At 34.1% G+C, this 20,654-nt stretch overlaps 2 protein-coding genes and 1 long non-coding RNA gene across 3 annotated transcripts; 1 reads left to right on the top strand and 2 right to left on the bottom strand.

Annotated features, from left to right (window-relative positions):
- Positions 1-312: 312 nt before the first annotated feature.
- LOC138333193 (mucin-7-like) lies at positions 313-5,384 on the bottom strand. Its single transcript, XM_069281402.1, has 2 exons — positions 5,124-5,384; positions 313-1,971 (listed from the first exon to the last, which is right to left on the bottom strand). The coding sequence occupies exons 1-2, from the start codon at positions 5,367-5,369 to the stop codon at positions 1,093-1,095; spliced, it is 1,125 nt and encodes a 374-aa protein (XP_069137503.1). The 5' UTR covers positions 5,370-5,384; the 3' UTR covers positions 313-1,092.
- Positions 5,385-7,516: 2,132 nt separating this feature from the next.
- LOC138333194 (ceroid-lipofuscinosis neuronal protein 6-like) lies at positions 7,517-15,942 on the bottom strand. Its single transcript, XM_069281403.1, has 7 exons — positions 15,516-15,942; positions 13,339-13,441; positions 11,329-11,427; positions 10,672-10,860; positions 9,663-9,718; positions 8,830-8,958; positions 7,517-8,283 (listed from the first exon to the last, which is right to left on the bottom strand). The coding sequence occupies exons 1-7, from the start codon at positions 15,593-15,595 to the stop codon at positions 7,983-7,985; spliced, it is 957 nt and encodes a 318-aa protein (XP_069137504.1). The 5' UTR covers positions 15,596-15,942; the 3' UTR covers positions 7,517-7,982.
- Positions 8,852-11,229, top strand: LOC138333195 (uncharacterized). The gene is made up of 2 exons (XR_011209963.1): positions 8,852-8,967; positions 10,690-11,229. It is a non-coding gene; the product is annotated as an uncharacterized lncRNA (long non-coding RNA).
- Positions 15,943-20,654: the final 4,712 nt, after the last annotated feature.

The following is a 20,654-nucleotide window of genomic DNA, read 5'->3' as shown; positions in this document are numbered from 1 at the left end:
CTATGAGGTATCAGAGAAAATACCCTTTTATATGTGCATTTAATTCCCTTTATTGCTAATAGATTGATTTCACTTAAGATGAATAAGAAACCGAAAATTTGCAAACATGTCTTGTGATATGATTAAAATTGTAATTGCACTATGTCAAAATATATATAATAGCTTTAGTAAATTATTAATATTACAAATGGATTATTACTAGTAGGTTGATTTCATTTAGGACGGATAAGAAACCGAAAATTCGCAAACATGTCTTATCATATGATATACCTTTAGGAAATTACCAATTTTACTAAAGTGGAATACAAGCAATAAAATCATCAATTTATATTTATTTGCACAAGACAACGATTAACAAATGCATTAAACATTTAAAACATCCTAGAATTTCCTCATACAAAAATAATATGTAGAACACAATAATAAACGTCAACATTAAAATGGGTTTTTTTTCTTCAGGTAAATGAATTGTCAAAACCTTTGTAATTTATGTGAAATATTAGTAAATACGGTGTATATAGAAAACCGTCCCCTAACATGAACACTGACGGTTCATTATCTTTCACTGGTTTCAATAATTGAATGAATTCAATTGATGTAAATGATTATGGGAAACTATTGTCGGTTATTCTTGGTTTACAGTAAGAAAACGCTAAAATACTCTTACTAATCCCTAATGGTTCGTTGTCCGGATATCATTACTTTGTTTGTATAACAAATATAGACAGACAATACTTGCTCACTGGTCGCACGAACTTACATTTACATATGTACATAGTGACATGGAAGAAATCATGAACTTTTCACAATCACGATATTTTATATCATGAAATCATTGATAAAGTTATCGTAATTCCACACGATCCTTCTTTGATTGTTCATACGAAAACAATACAACTGTATTTGTCAAATTTCCACGTCTTTGTTCATGTTTTGTTTCGTCTTTTGTAATTTGCCTGACTAGATCAAATTGGACGTTTTGCCTGATACGTTATCCCTCTCCACTTCGTTACAGATTTTATGATTGGGTCAAACACGGATATTCCAGCTGATACGTCACTCCATCAGTTTGTTTCCAATTTCGTGATTGGATCAAAATGCGGACATTCCAATAGACACTTCACCCCCTCCAGTTTGATAGCGACTTTGCTTCTGGACTCTGTTATGTCTGTAAAGTGCGAACACGATAATGGCCACCAGTATTAATCCAGCCAGCGAACTAAAGATGATAACTAAGTCTCTATCATATGGAAGGCTTGATTTGTCTGTCTCTGTTTGAGCGGCGCCAGTACCAACACCAGTAGTGCTAGAAGAGGGCATTGTCGCAGTGGGATGACTTCCGGTAGGCGACACCGGCGCTGAAGAGGCATTTTTAGAAGGTCCCGGGGTTATTGGCGGTGTCGGAAACAGTACAACTGTCGATGATGTATTTTGAGATGTTGCTGTTGCGTTTGGATGAAGTGTTTGGGTTGCTGAAGATAATCCGATTGTTTTATGTGATGTTGTTAGTGGTTTTAAAGGTGCTACGGAGGACTGCACTGCGGAGTTTTGAGGAACAGGAGTCTTGGATGTTGTCGGAGGAGACGTGGATGTTGTCAGAGGAGCCGTTGTTGTTGTCTGAGGAGCTGTGAATGTTGTCGGAGGAGCTGTTGTTGTTGTCGGAGGAGTCGTGGATGTTGTCAGAGGAGCCGTTGTTGTTGTCTGAGGAGCTGTGGATGTTGTCGGAGGAGACGTGGAAGTTGTCGGAGGAGACGTGGATGTTGTCAGAGGAGCCGTTGTTGTTGTCTGAGGAGCTGTGGATGTTGTCGGAGGAGCTGTTGTTGTTGTCGGAGGAGCTGTGGATGTTGTAGGAGGAGCTGTGGATGTTGTAGAGGGAGCCGTTGGTGATGCCGGAGAAGAAGCTTTGGTTAATGGTTGAGAAACTGTCGTTGTTGAAGATGGTGAGTGTGTCGTTGTTACCGGAGTTAGTGTCTGAGGGAAATAAACAGGAATGGGTTCAATTACATAGCAATGTATTAAATAAACTTACACATTACATTTTAAAATGACATTACAATTACCATTACATGTATTTTGGGATGTAATTATATTAAATGACCATTTTTTTTGTCAATATAATTAATCAAATTACGCATTACTTTTGATTTTTTACTAAAATATATATAGGTATGCAATGTATTGTTCAATATATAAAAAATAACTAACTTTAAAATACATACATAATAATAAACATAATATATACATAATATACATGTACATTTATATGCTAAATTAAGGTGTACCTGTGCGATAAGAAATAATTTAAATATCAAAATAGTTCGCATAAAAGAACAGTCATATTATTACCTGTATGTATTTACATTTTACATTTCATCTGTCAATACAATCGTGTTGAAATACATTATATTGCATTTGTAGGTTACATTTGATGATCATCAAAGTTTCAAAATTGCACTTATATCTGATCAGAAATTTTAAATGACATGCATGCTAGGCCAGACTACTACGGTAGAGGTAACTGTGAGTGATGAATAAACAAATATTAATAATTTTGTTTACATGATGTAACTTTGCTACCTTCCAAATTCTATAGATGTGATTGAAGTCAGTCCAACATTTTCGTCAATATCTTTTTTATATTATTTCAGTTGGTAAACAAATCTGAAAGAAACATTACCTATAGTACCAGCTTTGACTTTCATAGTAGGTGTGTATATTTTACGAAGCTAAAGCTACCTGGTCAGGTTAATGTTACGATCATTTTTCTCGCTTATGTTGTTTGCCCCAAAGTATCATAATCTATAATTACCAGTTATACTTTGTACCCTTATTGATAAATATAGCAGGTTCAGACATCTGTATACAAAATAAAACTTCATATTTTACCGAATAATTGAAAACTAATGACAAAAATTAGATGGGAAAGAAATTGTTCTCACCATTGATCATGAATACTAAACTTTTATCAGAATATACGGTAGGCATGCATATTAACTTTACATGTAAATGATGAGGATATTAAAGCTAAAACAGAAAAGATAAAACTTCAATAAAGAACAGAAACGTGGAAAATGTAGATGAAAACAATAGCAAATAAGATATACCGCCTATATATATTCATGTCCATGGAAAAACACGCATCACATATAATTGAAATGTATTTGAAAAGTAATTGGGCATAACATGCATGAAAATAATCACTAGTATTACAATGCTAATGTAATTAATTACATTACCATTACATGTCATTGGCATTTACACATTACATTCAATTACTTGAAATATTGCAGTGCATTACAATAAATTACCATCACATTTTAATTACCCCATGCCTGGAAAAAACAATTAATAATATTAGATGACCATTTAAGTCAAATATCGATAGGCAATGAAAAGGGAAAAAAAGTATTCAGTATGACATGAAAGTGATATGCCTCATTTAAAAACCTAGAGAATGTGAAAACATGTGTAAAAATCCTTGTATGTAATACAACCAATACCAAATAATGAGGGAAAGGATGTAGTGTAAATTGACATGTTCTCGGTTGTGCGGTTCAATTTTGAATACTTAAACTTTAACCACCTTCGGTTCTTTTTATAGTTTTCGAAAAAACATGTCTTTCTCTGTTGCACAGTTTAAAACGAAGGCAGCCTCATTAAAATGCACTCCAATTGCAATACTTACAGTAATGAGTGTAATGAGTGGCGGTAAGACAAGAAAAATCTACATAAAGCCTACCGTTGATCTGAGAGGGATGTCAGATATCAATTTACATAAGAACCTCAGATATTTGAATTCAGACTTATCTGCCTTGTCCACAGGATCGTTCAATGGATTATTATAATGATCCTAACATTACACATCACTTATGACAGCGGTCCTTACATCGATGCCGGGTATAAACAGGGGCTGCTGCCATTGGTCTTTGAGTACAGTTTTATACATCCATATATACCGAACTGTCACAGGTCTACGAGGGCAGCCATTACACCTATATACACCAGTACTTTCACTAGCCTATATACCAGTACTGTCACTAGCCTATATACCAGTACTGTCACTAGCCTATATACCAGTACTGTCATTAGCCTATGAGGGAAGGCTGTGTTGTGTCCTCTTGTTTAATGGAACCATTGCTCTTTTTATAGTGCTATATCACTGAAGCATCCTGTCGAAGACACCAAGCAATCCGGTCACATTACATTGACAACGGGCGAACCAGTCGTCCCACTCCCTGTATGCCGAGCGCTAAGCAGAAGCAGAAACTACCATTTTTGTATACTTTGGTATGTCTCGGGCAGGGGATAAAACAAAAGCCTTTCTAACAGGTCCATGAGGGCAGTCTTTATATCAATATACACCTGAGCTACTGAAGTCAATAAGCGTAGCCCTAAAATGTGGGCTACGGATGATCAGTGAGTAAATCTAATATGCACCAGGACTGTTACTGATCAATGAGGACATTACTAACATCAATATACACAAGTACTACTTCTGATGTATGCATTACTTTACACAAAAACTTTCATGAACTTTCACTATTTTTGTATCCCTTACATCCATTCATATTAGGCTTTCCATGTGGACATGGGACAGTTCAAACATCAATAAACACCAACTATTTTATGAAATCCAAAAACTACCAAGGACTATTCGCGAGTTGTGGAGGCAACCATCAGACAACAAACCCAGCATTGTCTGGTCACCGTTTGGGCCTGGTGAGGATAGTCATCAAAGACTAGCCTGTGATCAGTTAACTCTATGGACTACCGGTTTTCTATTGGCATTATCATATTTCTATGAGGAATACCGATTCATTATATGGGGTATGTAGTCTAAAATACTGTGTATAGCTAAGTCGACCTTTCATCGATACACTTGCAGATTTCGTAATCTTACAAATCCCTGTCATATCTACGAAGGATAGGCCACAGCATGAAAGATTCGATAAATCTCGAATGATATAAAACTGGTTAAATATTGTGGTAGTGCTATAAGAATGCTAGCTAAATTTGTTTGAAAAAAATCAATACTTTTAAGTATCAACTCCACCATCCATGTTAAGGAGCATTAGATGGTAATCAAAGTGTGTTTAAAACTTAGTCATTTGAAGTAAATTTACCGTTGTGGCAGCCGATGATGGAGGAAGGACATTGTGAATCACTGCCAACATACAAATGGTCGTCAAAAGTGGCTTCATGGTCCCTAGGATGGAGGATACGTCCGGCGTGTCCTCGTGTATGGGTAGAAAGGGTCCGACGAGTGTACTAGTCCTGGTCTTAGATATGAGGACCTCGGCTATAATGACGAAGATAACAATGAATAGATACACACGCCCTGTTCCGGATTGGTTTGAATACCTGTACATACCTGACGTAGTACCTTTATCTTTATCTCGATAACATGCATGTCCCGTGTAGACGTAATCTTTAGAGCCAACATGGATTTATGAGTCATTCACTCATCAATCAAATCAGTTCATTTTCAAAATAAATAAATAAATAGGTAAATAAATAAGAATGAAAAAGATAAAATAAAATTGCGTTGTATAAAAGGACAAAAGTGAAATTACTTCCACTTTTTGTTACAGATTTGGAGAAAGAGTTGTATTAACTTATACTATCCTGATCGAATAAGTTGAGCTTGGATCTTTCAAAGATTGAACGAAAGGTTATTCAAACGCTATATCTTATCCTAGAGGACAACGTTATCGGACTCAGTGTTAGTCTAGATTTTAGAATTGAAATAAAACAAAATAAATAAATAAATGAAATAAAAAGATAACTTAAATTTCCAGTCCCCGTATAGATTTTGGAAATATTGAATGGAGCTAAAAAACCAAATTCAAATGTTTAGTGTTAAGCCGAGAGATTTGAAATTTCCCGTCGTAAAATTACGACATCTTTAAAGCATTCCTGCGCTACTATGGATCACATGACGTAAATGGGGAGTAAAACACCTATAGCGATATACACATGATTACAAATAAAACACCTTATCGGCAGCACCATGAGTGATTTTCAACGGTTTAGTCACAGGAACATCTCAATCATTTATGTCGCTTTATAAGTTTTCTTCTGCCACCATCGAGCACTTCAATACGTTTAATAAAATAAGTTTTGCTTATTGTGACAAAACCTAAGCCATATTTGAAAGTTTTAACTCACTTCATTTATCACTTTGATCGAAATAAATTTCAATTTTAAGCAGCTGTTTATCGGTAGCCGCCAACGAATGCAATACCTGGTACTACTTTTCTTAAATCATGTCGATCTCTTACCGTTGAACACAATTTCGTAGTGTATCACATTAATAAATGTAGAAATTGATACTGCAATTTTCTTCAATGAAATAAAATCATTATGTTAACATTTTGTATTTCTCATTTCATTGTATTTGAATAATGCTAACAAATATATATTATACCGTAAAGCCACGTACAACTTAGGCATCTTCTCCCCTGTTTTTGAAGTAAAAGTTATTATAGAATCATGCGAGTCGAACGTAAGAGTGATGATGTTTGATCGCTCGTTGTTAGGTTAGTGAATGAATTATCACACAGATATTTACACACGGCCTAATCTATTAACGTGGTACTTATAAAAAGTGGTGTAGATTAGACAAACATAAATGTATATAATGTAGAGTTACATTGTATATGAGGAAAAACTTAATGTAAGCTAGGTTGTTCACCAGTTGCTAGATTTCGTCATTTTTGTATTTAAATACTATTAATTCTGATAACTATGTATTGACAAAGTCATTTCTATTTATTCATCCTCATTCCTCTGAAGTTACAGTATATTATAGATACGTGTAAGTCGGTTGTTAGAGTGACAAGGTTTGATCGCTCGTTATTAAGTTAGTGAATGAATTACCACAACATGGCCTAATCTATTACCGTGGTGACTTATCAGTTTGTGTTTAAAACAGCCAGATAAACGAGGAAAAAGTTATCTTTAAGAACATTACTTCTGAAATTGGGCTTTGTAATTTTTATCTTTTTCTACATTTATTGTAATGGTTTTCATACGGAAGATACATGATATGTTCGATTCAATTAAAAACGAATATCAAAATTTTATGGTAAGTTACATTGGATGTTACTGACATGAGTTCGCCTATTGCAATGAAGGTTATGGTACCTTGTCTATACACTTGATATCAAACCGTGAATCGCGATGAATATTTAAAGAGTAAATTTCATGGAAATAATTTCACATTTTCCACACAGCAAATTCTTTTTAGAGCCATATATGGTTGAAGTCTCCGGATACACGACTTGAATGATATTATCTTGCAACACATAGTATTGTTACCAACGTCCAAATACAACCATCTATCTATCTAATATCAGCAGAGAGGTCTTTCAACAAGTGTACCGACCTTCTCAGATCAACGTCGTTGTAATGGCGACGAACATTTTTGCTAACGCATACTCGAAATCTTAAAATTGAATATATATACTTATTATGTAACAAAAAGTGTGTGTATTACTTCAAACTAACAAAACAAATCCTTAGAAACAGTTTATTTGATCGAATGACATTTTGTAAACCATCTCATAATCGTGTGAATGCATGTCATCTCTCATTCTCAAAAAGCGTACTTCGTTACTATGTTAAAATAACATTGACAAGAATTATTTTGTTGTTTTGGATGCAATTTATTCAAAGATACACCCTTACAAGGGAAACAAGACTTTAACAAATGCAAACAGATGAAATAAAATTCAATTGGCAATATATATAAAAAAAAACTATTTACATTTGCTGTATTTATTTTATATATATTATAATACATTATATATTATATATTATATTATATATATTATATGTATATATATTAGTCATTTTATTCAGACTTTTAATTTGGCATCATAGTGGATTCCTATAAGTTTTTATACAATATATGTAAAACATTATAAGAGCGATTTGAAAAATGATCAAATAATTTATGTATAATTGTTTTCTTAACAATTTTAGAACCGAGGAAATTTTATTTCATGTAATGGCTTTTGGTCTTTCAGATAAAGACTATAAAATGACCATGGTTCCGGAACGTAAACAAGACCGGGGTATTTTTGTCTAAGCACCGTGTCATTCCAAAGTAATGCCACCCAAATGGCTACCAAGATGAGAGTAATCGTGAAGGTGAGAAGAAGGAATCGTCCATTCACGTCCAGGACCCGTCCACTGGACTTTTCCTTCACCCAGTAGACAACCATTGCAATAAAGGTAAGTATATAGACATTGAAGATTTGTCCCTCTGTTACAAGGTACCTGGAAATAAATAATAACTCATTACATTTTCACAAATTTTTCGAAATGATGTACTGATATTTTTGTGAGAGTGATATTTTCACAATCTCGCGGGACATTGCTATTGTCGAGATAATTTGCTACGGAGAAATTTTGAGAAAAAATATACACATTTTATTATGAAAGCCAAAAGGCGAAACATTACTTTAAGGTTATTTAAAGATTTTCATATCACGAAAATTTGAGCTGCGTAAATAACCGTCTACACATTATACATGTGTTTGATATGTTTGTATGTAATGATAGCACGTTAATTATTTGGGTGTATTTTTTCGAACTTCACTACCCACATTAAAGCCCATAAATAAAGAAAATTGTCAAATGAGATTTTTTTTATCAAAATATTAAGATATTTTTAAGTTTGGAGGTAAAAAAAGGTTTACGACGATTTGTCCCTTCTCCATTTGGTAGCAGAATTTAATTTTAAAGGTCGTTAGAAAGTACTCGAGTAGAAATGTTAAGAATTTTTTCTATGTATCATTACATTTCCCTCTAAAATTCAATTACCAATAGTAAAGTCCACTTATAAAAACAAGGAGCCACCACGCAGGTCCTGTCTTCACCCTCACATGCATTTCTTTGGCTTTGAAACACCCAATGAAGTACAGGAAGAAGCAAATGAAAAATGGAATGTACCTGGAAAAGGTAATGATTTTAATCGTTTAGCTGAAATAATCTTAAATGTTCCAAATTAACGAAAATACATTTGTGTGATGTCAATATCAATATTTACGTTACTTAAACCTTACATGTAGATATAGACTGGCAACCATTATGTAGATTATAGAAATAATCACTAAAATATTACATGATAATTGTTCTCATCAGGACTCGAATTTCAGGCTGTTACCAGAATAACAAGTGAAAAATATATGCACTTGCTTATACTAGCAAGTGGTGTCTGTCAGAGACAACTGTAAAAATGACATAATGATTGTGGAAAAAATTGTTTCAATGGATATATGGAGACACAGTTCTAACTATAATGTTGTTGATACATATGTATACATATACATATACACATCCCATCATCGTACAAAAATAAATGATTTTATAAGTGGCCAGTGTAATGTAGATACTACTATTGCATTATTGGTATTATATTACTGTAAAATGATTAATTATTTTTACTAACAATACCCCGCAAATTCTGTATATTAATAGTTTTGTTTAAATTATTCCAAGTGTTCAAACTTCTTTAATCAGTCATTTTTTCACTTTCCATTTCATTTTGTCGATATTTTATGTAACTTTTAAAGATTCAATAAAAGATCTTATATAATTAAGCCAATTGCTGAACAACCTTGAATCTTAACAAAATACAAGAAGGCCTCACTTACCACATCAAGTGCCCGATTACTTCGTCATAATTGTATAATAGCTCAAAGGAGTCGATCTGCAGCAAACGAAAAAGACATTTATAGTTTAAAATTTAAAATATGAAATATACGATGCCTTCAAAAGGAAAGGAAATCAAATGTGTTTTATGATCGTTGCAGTACAAAACCTTGCCTAACCCAGCAAGAGGATTAAAATAGCTGTAAGAAATGCAGGTTTACACGTTTATATTTTTAAACAATTCCTTATGGGCTTATTATCTTTTTTATTATGGTAAACGTCCTATGGCTGACTAATTGTATTGATTTTCCTGGTGATGGGAGCATACAAATGCCAGTCCTAACAACACAGTTGTTATTTCAGTTGCAGGGAGAGTAAAGCACAAATTATAACTAAAATGAGTACCTGGAATAATTCTAAGAGCAAATACACATTCTAGGGAAAAACTTCAGACATGTCCCTTGAAACATATATTTATCAAAATAATTGTTTTTTCAACTACGGACCACGTCATCTGAATATTCTACTAACTATAAACTTAATTAATCATTATTTTTTCCAATGTCCACTTTATAGATATATAAGACATGAAATGTTAACCAAGTTGATACCATATCACTCTTTATCCCTAAATCTAATTTTGTCTGGAAATGCTCGTTTGCCAGTTATTGCAAATGAACATATTTTTGAAATTGCTCAGACATTTATCCGTGCCAGTAACCATTTCTAAATTCACTTCTGCGTGAACAGGTTAACTGAACCTCGTCGAAATATCTCCCTTATCTTTAGCTTCCTTGCGGGTAGGTATAAATTGTTACGTCATTATTCAAGTCTTAAAATAAGACGTTATGCATGCAAGCAAATGACGTCACAATCAATACCTACCCACAAGGGCAGATAACTCTGTAATATGCAAATATGGAATAGGTAGATTAATCAGTTGTGGAGTACCCAAGAAAACATTATTGCCTTTTGATATTTGGTAAAATTGTCGTGATATCTGCTACTTACCAGCTCCTTCGGTTGTAGTGATTGCATCATGGGGTTGTCCCTGACCGATAGGTGGAGCTGATAGCCGAGGATGACGAGTCTGTGATTGATGGAATCACCCACCAGATGTATACTGCTGCCCATGACGAACATTATCACACACAGATGGGTCCATGTGGAGGAGAGTTTACTGGAACTCCGATCAATCAACTACAGAAAATAACATTAGTATGCAGCGTTTCATATGTGTTTTCCTTTCTGTGTAATATTTGATATTATAGCAATGGTAATGAATATTTCCCTTTAAAGTTGTTTCACATTTGGCATACCATCACAAAACGAATGATTTATGTGACAATCTGTTTAAAATTAGTAGATCTTCTTTGTCGCTTCCCGTAGACTGTGTGTGGCAAGAAACGGACATAGAATATACGATTTTAATTAGATTGCAATAGGTAATGTCAAAGGCTTTTAAATGTTTCATATCAAATACTCAAAGCAACCTAAACCTAAGGTATATCGGAGACCAAACAACCTTTTAACCTTAATGTTTCTATTGACAATACAATATAAACAGCTGAGGTTTCTTTGTTATCTTTGTTATGATGTTCTAATGAGAGAAAAAAAAACTATAGAATGGGTGACATTTTCCCTGAACTAAATGGGGCCAAACTTTACCTTGAGGATACAAAATGGAGTGATGACGTTATATGCCATATGGAAGTAGTCTCCGATGCTTGGCTGACTTAGAGGGAACCATTCTATTGGCACGAATAACTGGAACGCAAAATAAATGTATATAATTATATTCTGTTATAATTCTGGTTGAAGGAACAACATATTTTGTGTCAATTCAGTGAAATGGTAGAATTGATAACCTACTGAATTAGCAATTAGGGTAATTTACTTATCAAAAATACACTTATGATTCAAATTAATAGCGGCCCAGTCATTAAGCAAAAATGAATTATTGACTATGATATCAAAGCGCCCCTAAGGCAACTGAGTCAAATTAAATTACAAGCATCATTTTCAATATAGTTTGGGTTCATGAAGTCGTAGACACTATTTTCGCGTCCTTCCGTTTTGTCTATGGCTTTAAAAATAAAAAATAAATATTGAGCATAATGCTTAATTAATCAATTAAAATTCATTAATTCACTAAATAATCATATCATAATTTCGTTAATGCAGTATACATTATCACATATAATTTACAGTCATATCTCGCAAGGACTTGTCATTTAAGGTAATGGTAGAAAGTCATATATAAGATAAAATACCAAACTACCACCAGTAACCGAGCAACTGCCCTACGTGAGTCAGCCTCCGGTGTAGAGGTGTAGAACATCTAAATCTATTAAAATTAACTTATTTAATAATGTCTATTTTATGGAGCAATGGTTACCAACCTAAATTTAAACGTGAATGTATGTGTTTGTTAAATCTGTCACTTCTATTGAAATAAATTCTGAGTCTTTCGCTGCTAGTGTAGACGATTTAGCGAAAAACACGTTTTTCTGTGATGTTGTTGTCCATGTTTGTTGAACTTTCCCACTTTCTGCGTCTGTTTCGATAGAATTCTGTTATGTAGGTGGGCATGAGCTAAAGTTTGAAAGAAAACAAGAATGACAAGCGGTTTGTTTGGTCAGTCGTTAAATCCTCTTACCAAGTATTGGTGTGGAGGAGAATATAACATTGATTTGATTTGGATGTTTCGCGGATGTTTTAGAGACTTACTGCATGAATGTTCTTATGAAACAGACAAGGATACCTACAGAAAAAAACCCGAACTAAACATCTATCACATTCCTAACGCGGGTATGAACGGTGAATTACAACGGAAAATGTGAGAGAATATTATCAAGCATTCCGGTTGATGAAACATCTTTCGTTTCATCAGGAAAATAATGTTACAGCCTGGTATGAACGTTAATTTCCCTAGTGCAGCCCTTACATTACTCGAGGTTGGATAAAGAGTCAAATAGACCTGAACACCATGTAAAGGCCCCGAAAAGGTGTTTTTTCTTCGTCAAAGGTATATTGACTGACATTCAGCAACTCTATTTCGCGGACATTATAACTCCTACTTATAGTAACTTTACATTTCATTACGCTTAAATCATAACTTTGGAGATCAGCAGTAATGTTGTTTGATTGTTTATTTGTTTCTTTGTTTTTAACGTCCTGTATCCATAGCTAATGTCATTTGAGGTTGTTGATGGATAATAACCTGACCTATCTAGACATATTCTGATATACGTGTATCAACATGTCCTTAGCTTATGTATGTCATTTTTAATAAATATCGGTCACAGAACACAGAATGATTCGTTAGGATGAATACTGACAACAGCCAGTCAATGTAAAGAATATATCGGACAGAAACTAAAATAACCGGTACTTCTTGTGTAACACCTGGTCTATTCTTGATCAAAGGAAATCACCAACAGTAATTAATTTTGGGCCAAAGACTGTCTGAAAACGTAATCCAACCAGCAATCGATGTCAAACAGAATAATGACTTATGCCATTATACAATTACATGGATATACCGTACCTGGGTTGGAATGCATTGCATTGTAGCTAATGAAGTCTCAATCCTGGAAGAAGCAAAATTCGCTTAACTTCTGAAGAAGGAATATGAATTAGCAGATACAATAAATGCCTAACCAAATTGTAACCCACCGCAGCTATTGGACGTCCGAAGTCAAATATCCAATTTTCCAGTGCCAACAACAACCAAATATCCCAGTGGAACTTATCCGACTTTCGGGCAGGCGCATCATCTCTGTAACATTAAAAATAAAGCACTTGAAAGACATGCTGATTGCCTTAAGTATTTTAGAAATTACGAATGATTATTAGCACGTTGTAATGTATAACAAGTTGCTTTCCTTTAAGAAGGAAAAGCAATACGTGGGGCAAAGTGGTAGTATAAAAACAACGTGTGAGCACTAAATGATTTTTTGTAATTAGGAAATGTATTTAGAAAAGCATGTCTGAGCGAAGCAAAGTTATTTGAGCAAAGTTATACTATACATTACTGTTATGTTTAAAAGTTTGATCTGTCCATAATGGCTGTGACTGTACACAACACAATGTAAGGCGCATTTTGGTATCCACTCATCAGAACAACTTTAATGATGGATCTTATGTGACATTAACAGCACTATTATCACCTTGATTTTCTTCGGAGATGCACACAATTCGAGAAATACGTTGACTAGGCAGTGACTATGCACTGCCAGCTTGAGTCAAGTTGCTCCTGTCGATCAGAGTCAAAAATTAAAAATCAAGTTGTTAAGTTGATGCAATTACAGAAATATTTCCGATTTATCTATGACTTTTACAAAAAAACTTTTAATAAAACAGGCATTAGTTTAAAATTATAAATCTAAATAATGAAAATATTATTTTTGTTCCATTAAATAGATTGAAAGTTCAAACAGTTTTGTACAACTGTACTCTCATTTAGCGCTATCATGATTGCGATATTTCCAGAGCCGTAGCATTTAAATTTCACATCAATTTCCTTCACTGTATTATTTACTTTTATCAGTTCTCTTTTTGAACCACATGTATTAACAAATTAATTGCCCACTTCACACACCTAGCGCCATCTCTGTGACATACCCCGTGGTCTCAGTATAGTTACAGTGGAACATTCTAACGTGGATAGCTTGATTAATATTATAACATTAGTGTTTTCATACATTTTACACCATAATATTTTATTGTGACACATATGTCAAAAGCTTACATTTATTTCAATATGTTACATAATATACATTGTAGATACATAATGAAGCTCTATTACATGTAACGTTAGGCATCTCCGATAAATTCACATTACATGTAAGCTTACATTTTTTGTAGATTACAAAGTAAAACCAAACTAATTAACTTTGATTTAAGTTTTTATTATGAATATACGTTACTTCTCACATGCACCAATTAGTTTAGAATGATGCTGGTTGATTTGCATTGTTTATAGGTAAATGGAATTTGCATGGTGTATACAACTAGCGAGATAAATTATATAATTAGTGTAATTGGCAGCAAGCTGACAGCGCTCAAGACCTTTATCGCCAATCCCAGGCTTGTGATTCAAATGTAGTTGTTTTTCTCGTCAAACAAAACTAAATTAGCGTAAAATTGTCAAGACAATTATATTACTTACTACTTCTTAAATAGTAATATTATAAATAATATACTTCAATTCTTAAATGTATCAATAAGATACACACATGTAAATATGTATTTAGGATGAGTCTGGTTTAGGTCCATTGTTCATACACGTGGCAAGATAAGCTATTGGTGTAGATTTGTCCCACGCAATAAAGCCCCTTACATCCTAACTATAAGACTCTTTCTTAATTAAGTGGATATGAATGATAGGGATATTCTACACAAGTGTTACAAAATATAGTAAATCCTCAAGTTTGCTTGCCGAGGGTTTTACATCATTTTGTGATCCCGAGGGTATAAAATCCATATCCTTTATAAGCATATGCAATTCCTTCTGATTGTCTCACTTGTATAATAAAACCAGCCTGAAAAATAAAGCTCAAGAAAACAATTTCGTTGACACTGTGACGTCACGGGGTTGTATTGCATGGGTAGCTATGTAATACAGCCTCAGTCGACATGTGTGTATTGCTTGAGATCAACCAGTATAACACCTGTAGATATGAAAGAATATACATGTACGTTGTATATAACAAGTTGTATACAGGCAATCATCATATAAACGTGTATATTCTAGACTGGATCCTTTCAAGCGTATGTCTGTGGGATAAATTATTTGATATCCTAACAGTGTTGATAATATATTTTCGAGGTATGGCAAATTAATAGCTTACCTGTCTATAACGATGTCAGGCTCCTCAAAGTCATGTTCTTTGGTAGAACGTTTCCTCAGTTTGCCGTACATCCCGGCCATTACTATGATATTGAGTTAGTATCTGTACCCTGATACAGCGTTATCAGGTCGTGTTGTACCCAAACCTGACACGAGTAACTAGTTCATATCATACACGGCTGATACTATGTCAACTTTACTATTGAAGCATATTTTGATTGTAAATAGTGTACATATATATAGTGATAGGTCGCCTTCTAGCTTCGCGCTAGAGGGAGCAGAGGACCAGTATATCCAGTGTTGTGGGTTCGAGCACGGCTGGGGCCACCTTGATCCTCATTATTTCAGGGTTTACTATCACTGTCTTAGTGACCATTCCTGGAATAGATGCCATAGCAAAACTGAAGGCTTATAAGTTATCTTGTTGAGGAAGTTTGCTTTCAAGTTTAGTCCAGTTTGAGGTTTCTTTTAATTTACTGTTTCCTGGGTATCTATTTCAAAGAAATCTTGTTTTGTACATCTTGTCGAATCCTTTGACTATTCGAAATGCTTTAATCATATCTGTTCCTTTTCTTCTATATTGTGAAAATGGGATGTCAGTGTCTTTAAATCGCTAAGAATAAGTATGATGTTTCATTAGTTGCGTTGCTCGTGTTTTTTTCTCGATTATTTGTGTATCTCTTTCGTTCATTGGGTTCGATACTCTGCATATTCATGTGTTTGATAGGTAAATTGTAGAGTGGTGCGATGGTACGAGCATTTCCTTGTCTACGTGACTAAAATGTTTGTTTTTTGTACCAGACCTGTTATTTAATAGGCCGATCTTCTCTACATGTTTACTGAATGTGTGGGTTGTATCCACTATTACTTCCAGATCTTTGTCCCAACAAGTCTGTTCCATGCTTTCCTGTCCTAGTATATGACTGTGTCGAAGTTGTTGTTGCTAGAGTGTAGACTTTCATATTTGTTACAGTTGAAATATAATTGCCAAGTCCTGGACCAATAATACATATTGTTCAGATATGTTTATATTGTATCTTTCCGATCCACATTTTTGAAGAATGTTAATGGTCCTAACTCGGGTTGGGGACTCCATAAGTCACTAGTGATTATGAAGAGGTAAATATATTGGAATACATCAGGTATGATTCTATTAATATAATACATGTATTATGTCTTTTGTATGCATGTATTAAATATGGTGGATTATTTTCAGTATCTGTGTATGTATATGAGAGTTTACTGAGTGTATTTGTATATTGTATTGGATGGATATCTTGAATAAGAAGATAAAAAGATAATTGTAGAAACCAAATATGTCCATTAATCCTTACTCTTCGTTTTCTATTCACAAGAACCATCTTTAAATCCATTTTTGCGTCCTCTAGTTTCTTGAGTCGTTTTTGATGTGATACCGTGTCGAACGATTTTTGAAAATCAAAATAAATAAGGTCAACAGACTCTCCATTCTCTAATATCCCTGTGACTTCATAAATTACATCAAATAATGGAGAATTGTTGATTTTTCTTTATTCGTTCTAAAACCATAATATTGTTGCTTTCTTAAAAGGTGAAAATTTTCCAGGTGTTCCATGACTTCGTCTCCAATGATGGATTCTATAATTTTGCAGTTTGTACTGGTGCAGTTTATTGGTCTATAATATCTTGGCGAATATTTGTCTCACTATCTGTGACTTGGTATCATGTTGGCCAGGCTCCAAACGGTCTGGAGTATTCCTTCTTCTAGTGATTTTTTTTCAATATCATAGTAACCGATTCTGATATTAGTGTTTCTGTTTCTTTGAGAATCTTGCGATGAATATCATTTGGCCCTGGCGATTTGCTGGAGTTTATATATATATATATATTTTTTGTTTCTTTAGAGTTGACGGTACTTCCTTCCACCATTATAATTTGGTGTATCTAGTTGAGGTATTTTGTGCTGGAGGTGGTATCTTTGATAAAAACACTGGTAAATAAGACGTTAAGTTCTATAGCCATTTCTTGGCCAGTTTGTTGAAGTCCCATTCACTAATTTCGTTGGTAGTATTCCCTCTTTCATTGAAAGGATAGTAATAAGTCTTGATTTCATATAATGCCATAAACATTTTGGTTTGTTTTGCCATTCCACTGCTATAGTTTCCTTATTAGCCTTTGCTTTTATTTTGTTGCCGTTGTCCCTTTCCTTTATATAGTATACGTAGTTTGCCAAGGTTTTATTCCCAAAATATCTGTCCCATGCTCTTTGTTTCGTTTTAACAGCATTTGTTACTTTTCATCCATCCATAGCTAACTGTTCTGTCCTTACTTATGTGCTCACTTGCAGGTTTTGTTCAATGCTCAATTTTTTTTCTACAAAATTGTATCATGATTAAGTAACCGTTCTCTCATTGCATCTCATCTCCCCAGTTGGTCTCCATGATATCGTAATTCATTTTCTGATGATTACCTCTGAAGTATGATGATTTGTTGTTTGGGGCAAGGGTACATGCTTCATGGATTTTGATTTCGAAGGACAATTATACACTTTTTCCAAGTGGATGATTGTACTGTATACGGTTAAATAACTATATTTTAGTTGTTCGACAGGATGTGACCTTTTTCCTAATCGAAGCCTGGTTGATTCTTTTTCGCGCTGATAAATATCATCTTGTCTTGTATATAGTCTAGAAACCGTTGATCTTCTGTCGATACATCCCAATATTACCGTCTGACCATTTCATAGTGTCATTTTGCACCATACATGCTCGTTGTATTCGTCGTTTATTTTCTTTTTCTCCACTTTGAGATTTCTTCACACATAATTGATTATGCCTCTTCCCGAGTTCAATGTATTTTTGAACATTTTCGGAAGTACGGTTAGGCAAAAAATATCATATTTATCCTGGTTTATTTCGATGTAAAGTTCTTGTCTTTTAGCAGGGAATACACATTAGCATAAAGGACTGCTACTTTTGTTTTCGTTAAAATTTCAGATCTTTCTCTTCGTGAGCTCCTATCTTTGTTGGTTTTTGTTTGTTTTGTCCCCCCCCTCCCGAGTAATTTTTTCTGCTACTAGATCAGACCTGTGTATTGACTCATTTAATGAAACATCTGTACATGTATATATGTAGCTATGGTATGAGGATATTATGTCAACATTTTAATGTCACGGAGGTGGACCTATATCTCATTATTGGTAGGATAGTTTTTGATGGACTAGTTGGAGTTGATGATGCTGTTATACCTCGTTTTGTTATCCTATCCATGATTTTAGGTGACTTTCTTGTAATTTGGTGTTCCGGTATTGTAACCACTCCATCGGTACGTGTTGTCTAACTTGATGTAATTGTTTGTCTTTTAGAATTTTATTTCCTCTAATTGTTGCTTTCTCCCATTTCTCAGTTCATTTTTTAGCTTCTTTCCATCTTCTCTTTGCTTTGGCATCTGCTCCCTTGTTTCTATCACCTTTTTGAGCTGATCGTCTGGAATATTTTTTATCTTTTATTTTTGTCCTTTACTATTTTTCCTATGCAGATGATCTCCTTTTGTTAAGATTTTGTCTACCTTCTGTATATCGTCTTCTTTCCTTGTCTCCGATTCTTGCTCTATAATTCTGATGAAAACTTGCCACAATAAACCTCTCGGCTAAGAACTTCTTTATCGCTCGATCGGTTGAGCGTCAGACTGTAGTAATCTAGAGGTCCTGAGTTCGAGTCCTGGCAGAGGAGAGTATTGACTCGGGATGCAAAAGAATAATATTTTTACAGATGGACCAAACAGTGTGAATAACGATGTGCATATGACACGGAAAGTACTGTGGGAAAAGCTCGGTCAATCATGGGGAATTCTTTGTTGGTCTGAGAGTGGAAATAAACATTAATCTGATTTGAACTTAATTAAATTGCTGATACAGGGCGAGAAAACGACGCATGTAAGAACTCAGAAGATAAGGTAGAAATTTGAAATTTTGATATGTCATTGAATAGAATGAAGTCCATGGCTACACAACAATTTAAGTATCCGTGGTGTCACCCCAATCTATTTCCTTCGTCGAGTATTCCTGCGGAGAAACACAGCTAATGTTGCAAAAACAAAAATATCAGACGAAGGTGACCTTGTTAAATTGCTAAGATGGTGGTTTTCAAAAAAGGACAAATAAAACAAACTGGCGTTACAATGGTATGAAAAAGGGACTACATTTGTCCTTCCAAGACGATAACAAAGTCAGGGCCTACAGCATTTGGTAAGTTCAAATCGTTCTTTAAACCCTAAATCAATGTAATGTTTTAGATAATTCTTCACATCATCACAATAATGAGAACATCGTGCTATATTTCGTTGTTATGTAATGACATAGATACACGACCAGTGAAACAGTGAAATGTTTAAAGATGCTCCACCGCCGACAGAGCATAAATGATATCCATCATTTTAGCAATAATTGGAGTTTAATCGTGTGCACATATGTCTAATTAACACAAAAAGTAATTCAAAATAATTTATTTTGCTTTCGGGGCATGCGCAATCTGTACTGCATTCCATATAGGACATAGTACCACGGATTTTTTTCGGAATGCAATTAATTATTTTTAGTATTTTCATCTTGAAGTAAAATTTGAAGGTCAAACTTTTCAATGGTGTTAATGGTGTGAAGTGAGTAACTTTTGTAACTGAAGAAAAAACTAAATCGTCTGCTCCTGGTTTTGATAGAGGAAAAATACCATTTGTTAGCGGTGGAGCATCTTTAAATGATTCATACGATGTGTACACTAGTACTGTCACCTACATTTGATTGTTTGTCTGATGAAGGTTACACGGTATACATCGTACAGATATACTAGTTAGTCATTGAAACGTCACAAACATTTTCATTACTTGCAATTGTGTAGCAATATCATTATATAAACCATACTTTCCAACATGAAGAAAATGTTTTTGTAATATTTCGCTAGCGGAATTCAATAGCAACGTGAATATTCAAATGTAACGAAAATGAAACCACAAGAAAAGCCGCTACACATGCTTCGACATACGTACTGTAGTAGAGCTAGTAGGACAGTCTGCTGTATACAATGATGTAGCTTTTGTCATCTTTATTTTATTTCTTTAACGTTTTCTGATATCGACACATTTATCAACTAAACCAATAACAAACATA

This window comes from Argopecten irradians, chromosome 10, assembly GCF_041381155.1.
Source record: "Argopecten irradians isolate NY chromosome 10, Ai_NY, whole genome shotgun sequence".
In the NCBI taxonomy this organism is placed as follows: domain Eukaryota; kingdom Metazoa; phylum Mollusca; class Bivalvia; order Pectinida; family Pectinidae; genus Argopecten; species Argopecten irradians.
This window is presented reverse-complemented; position numbering and strand designations above follow the sequence as displayed.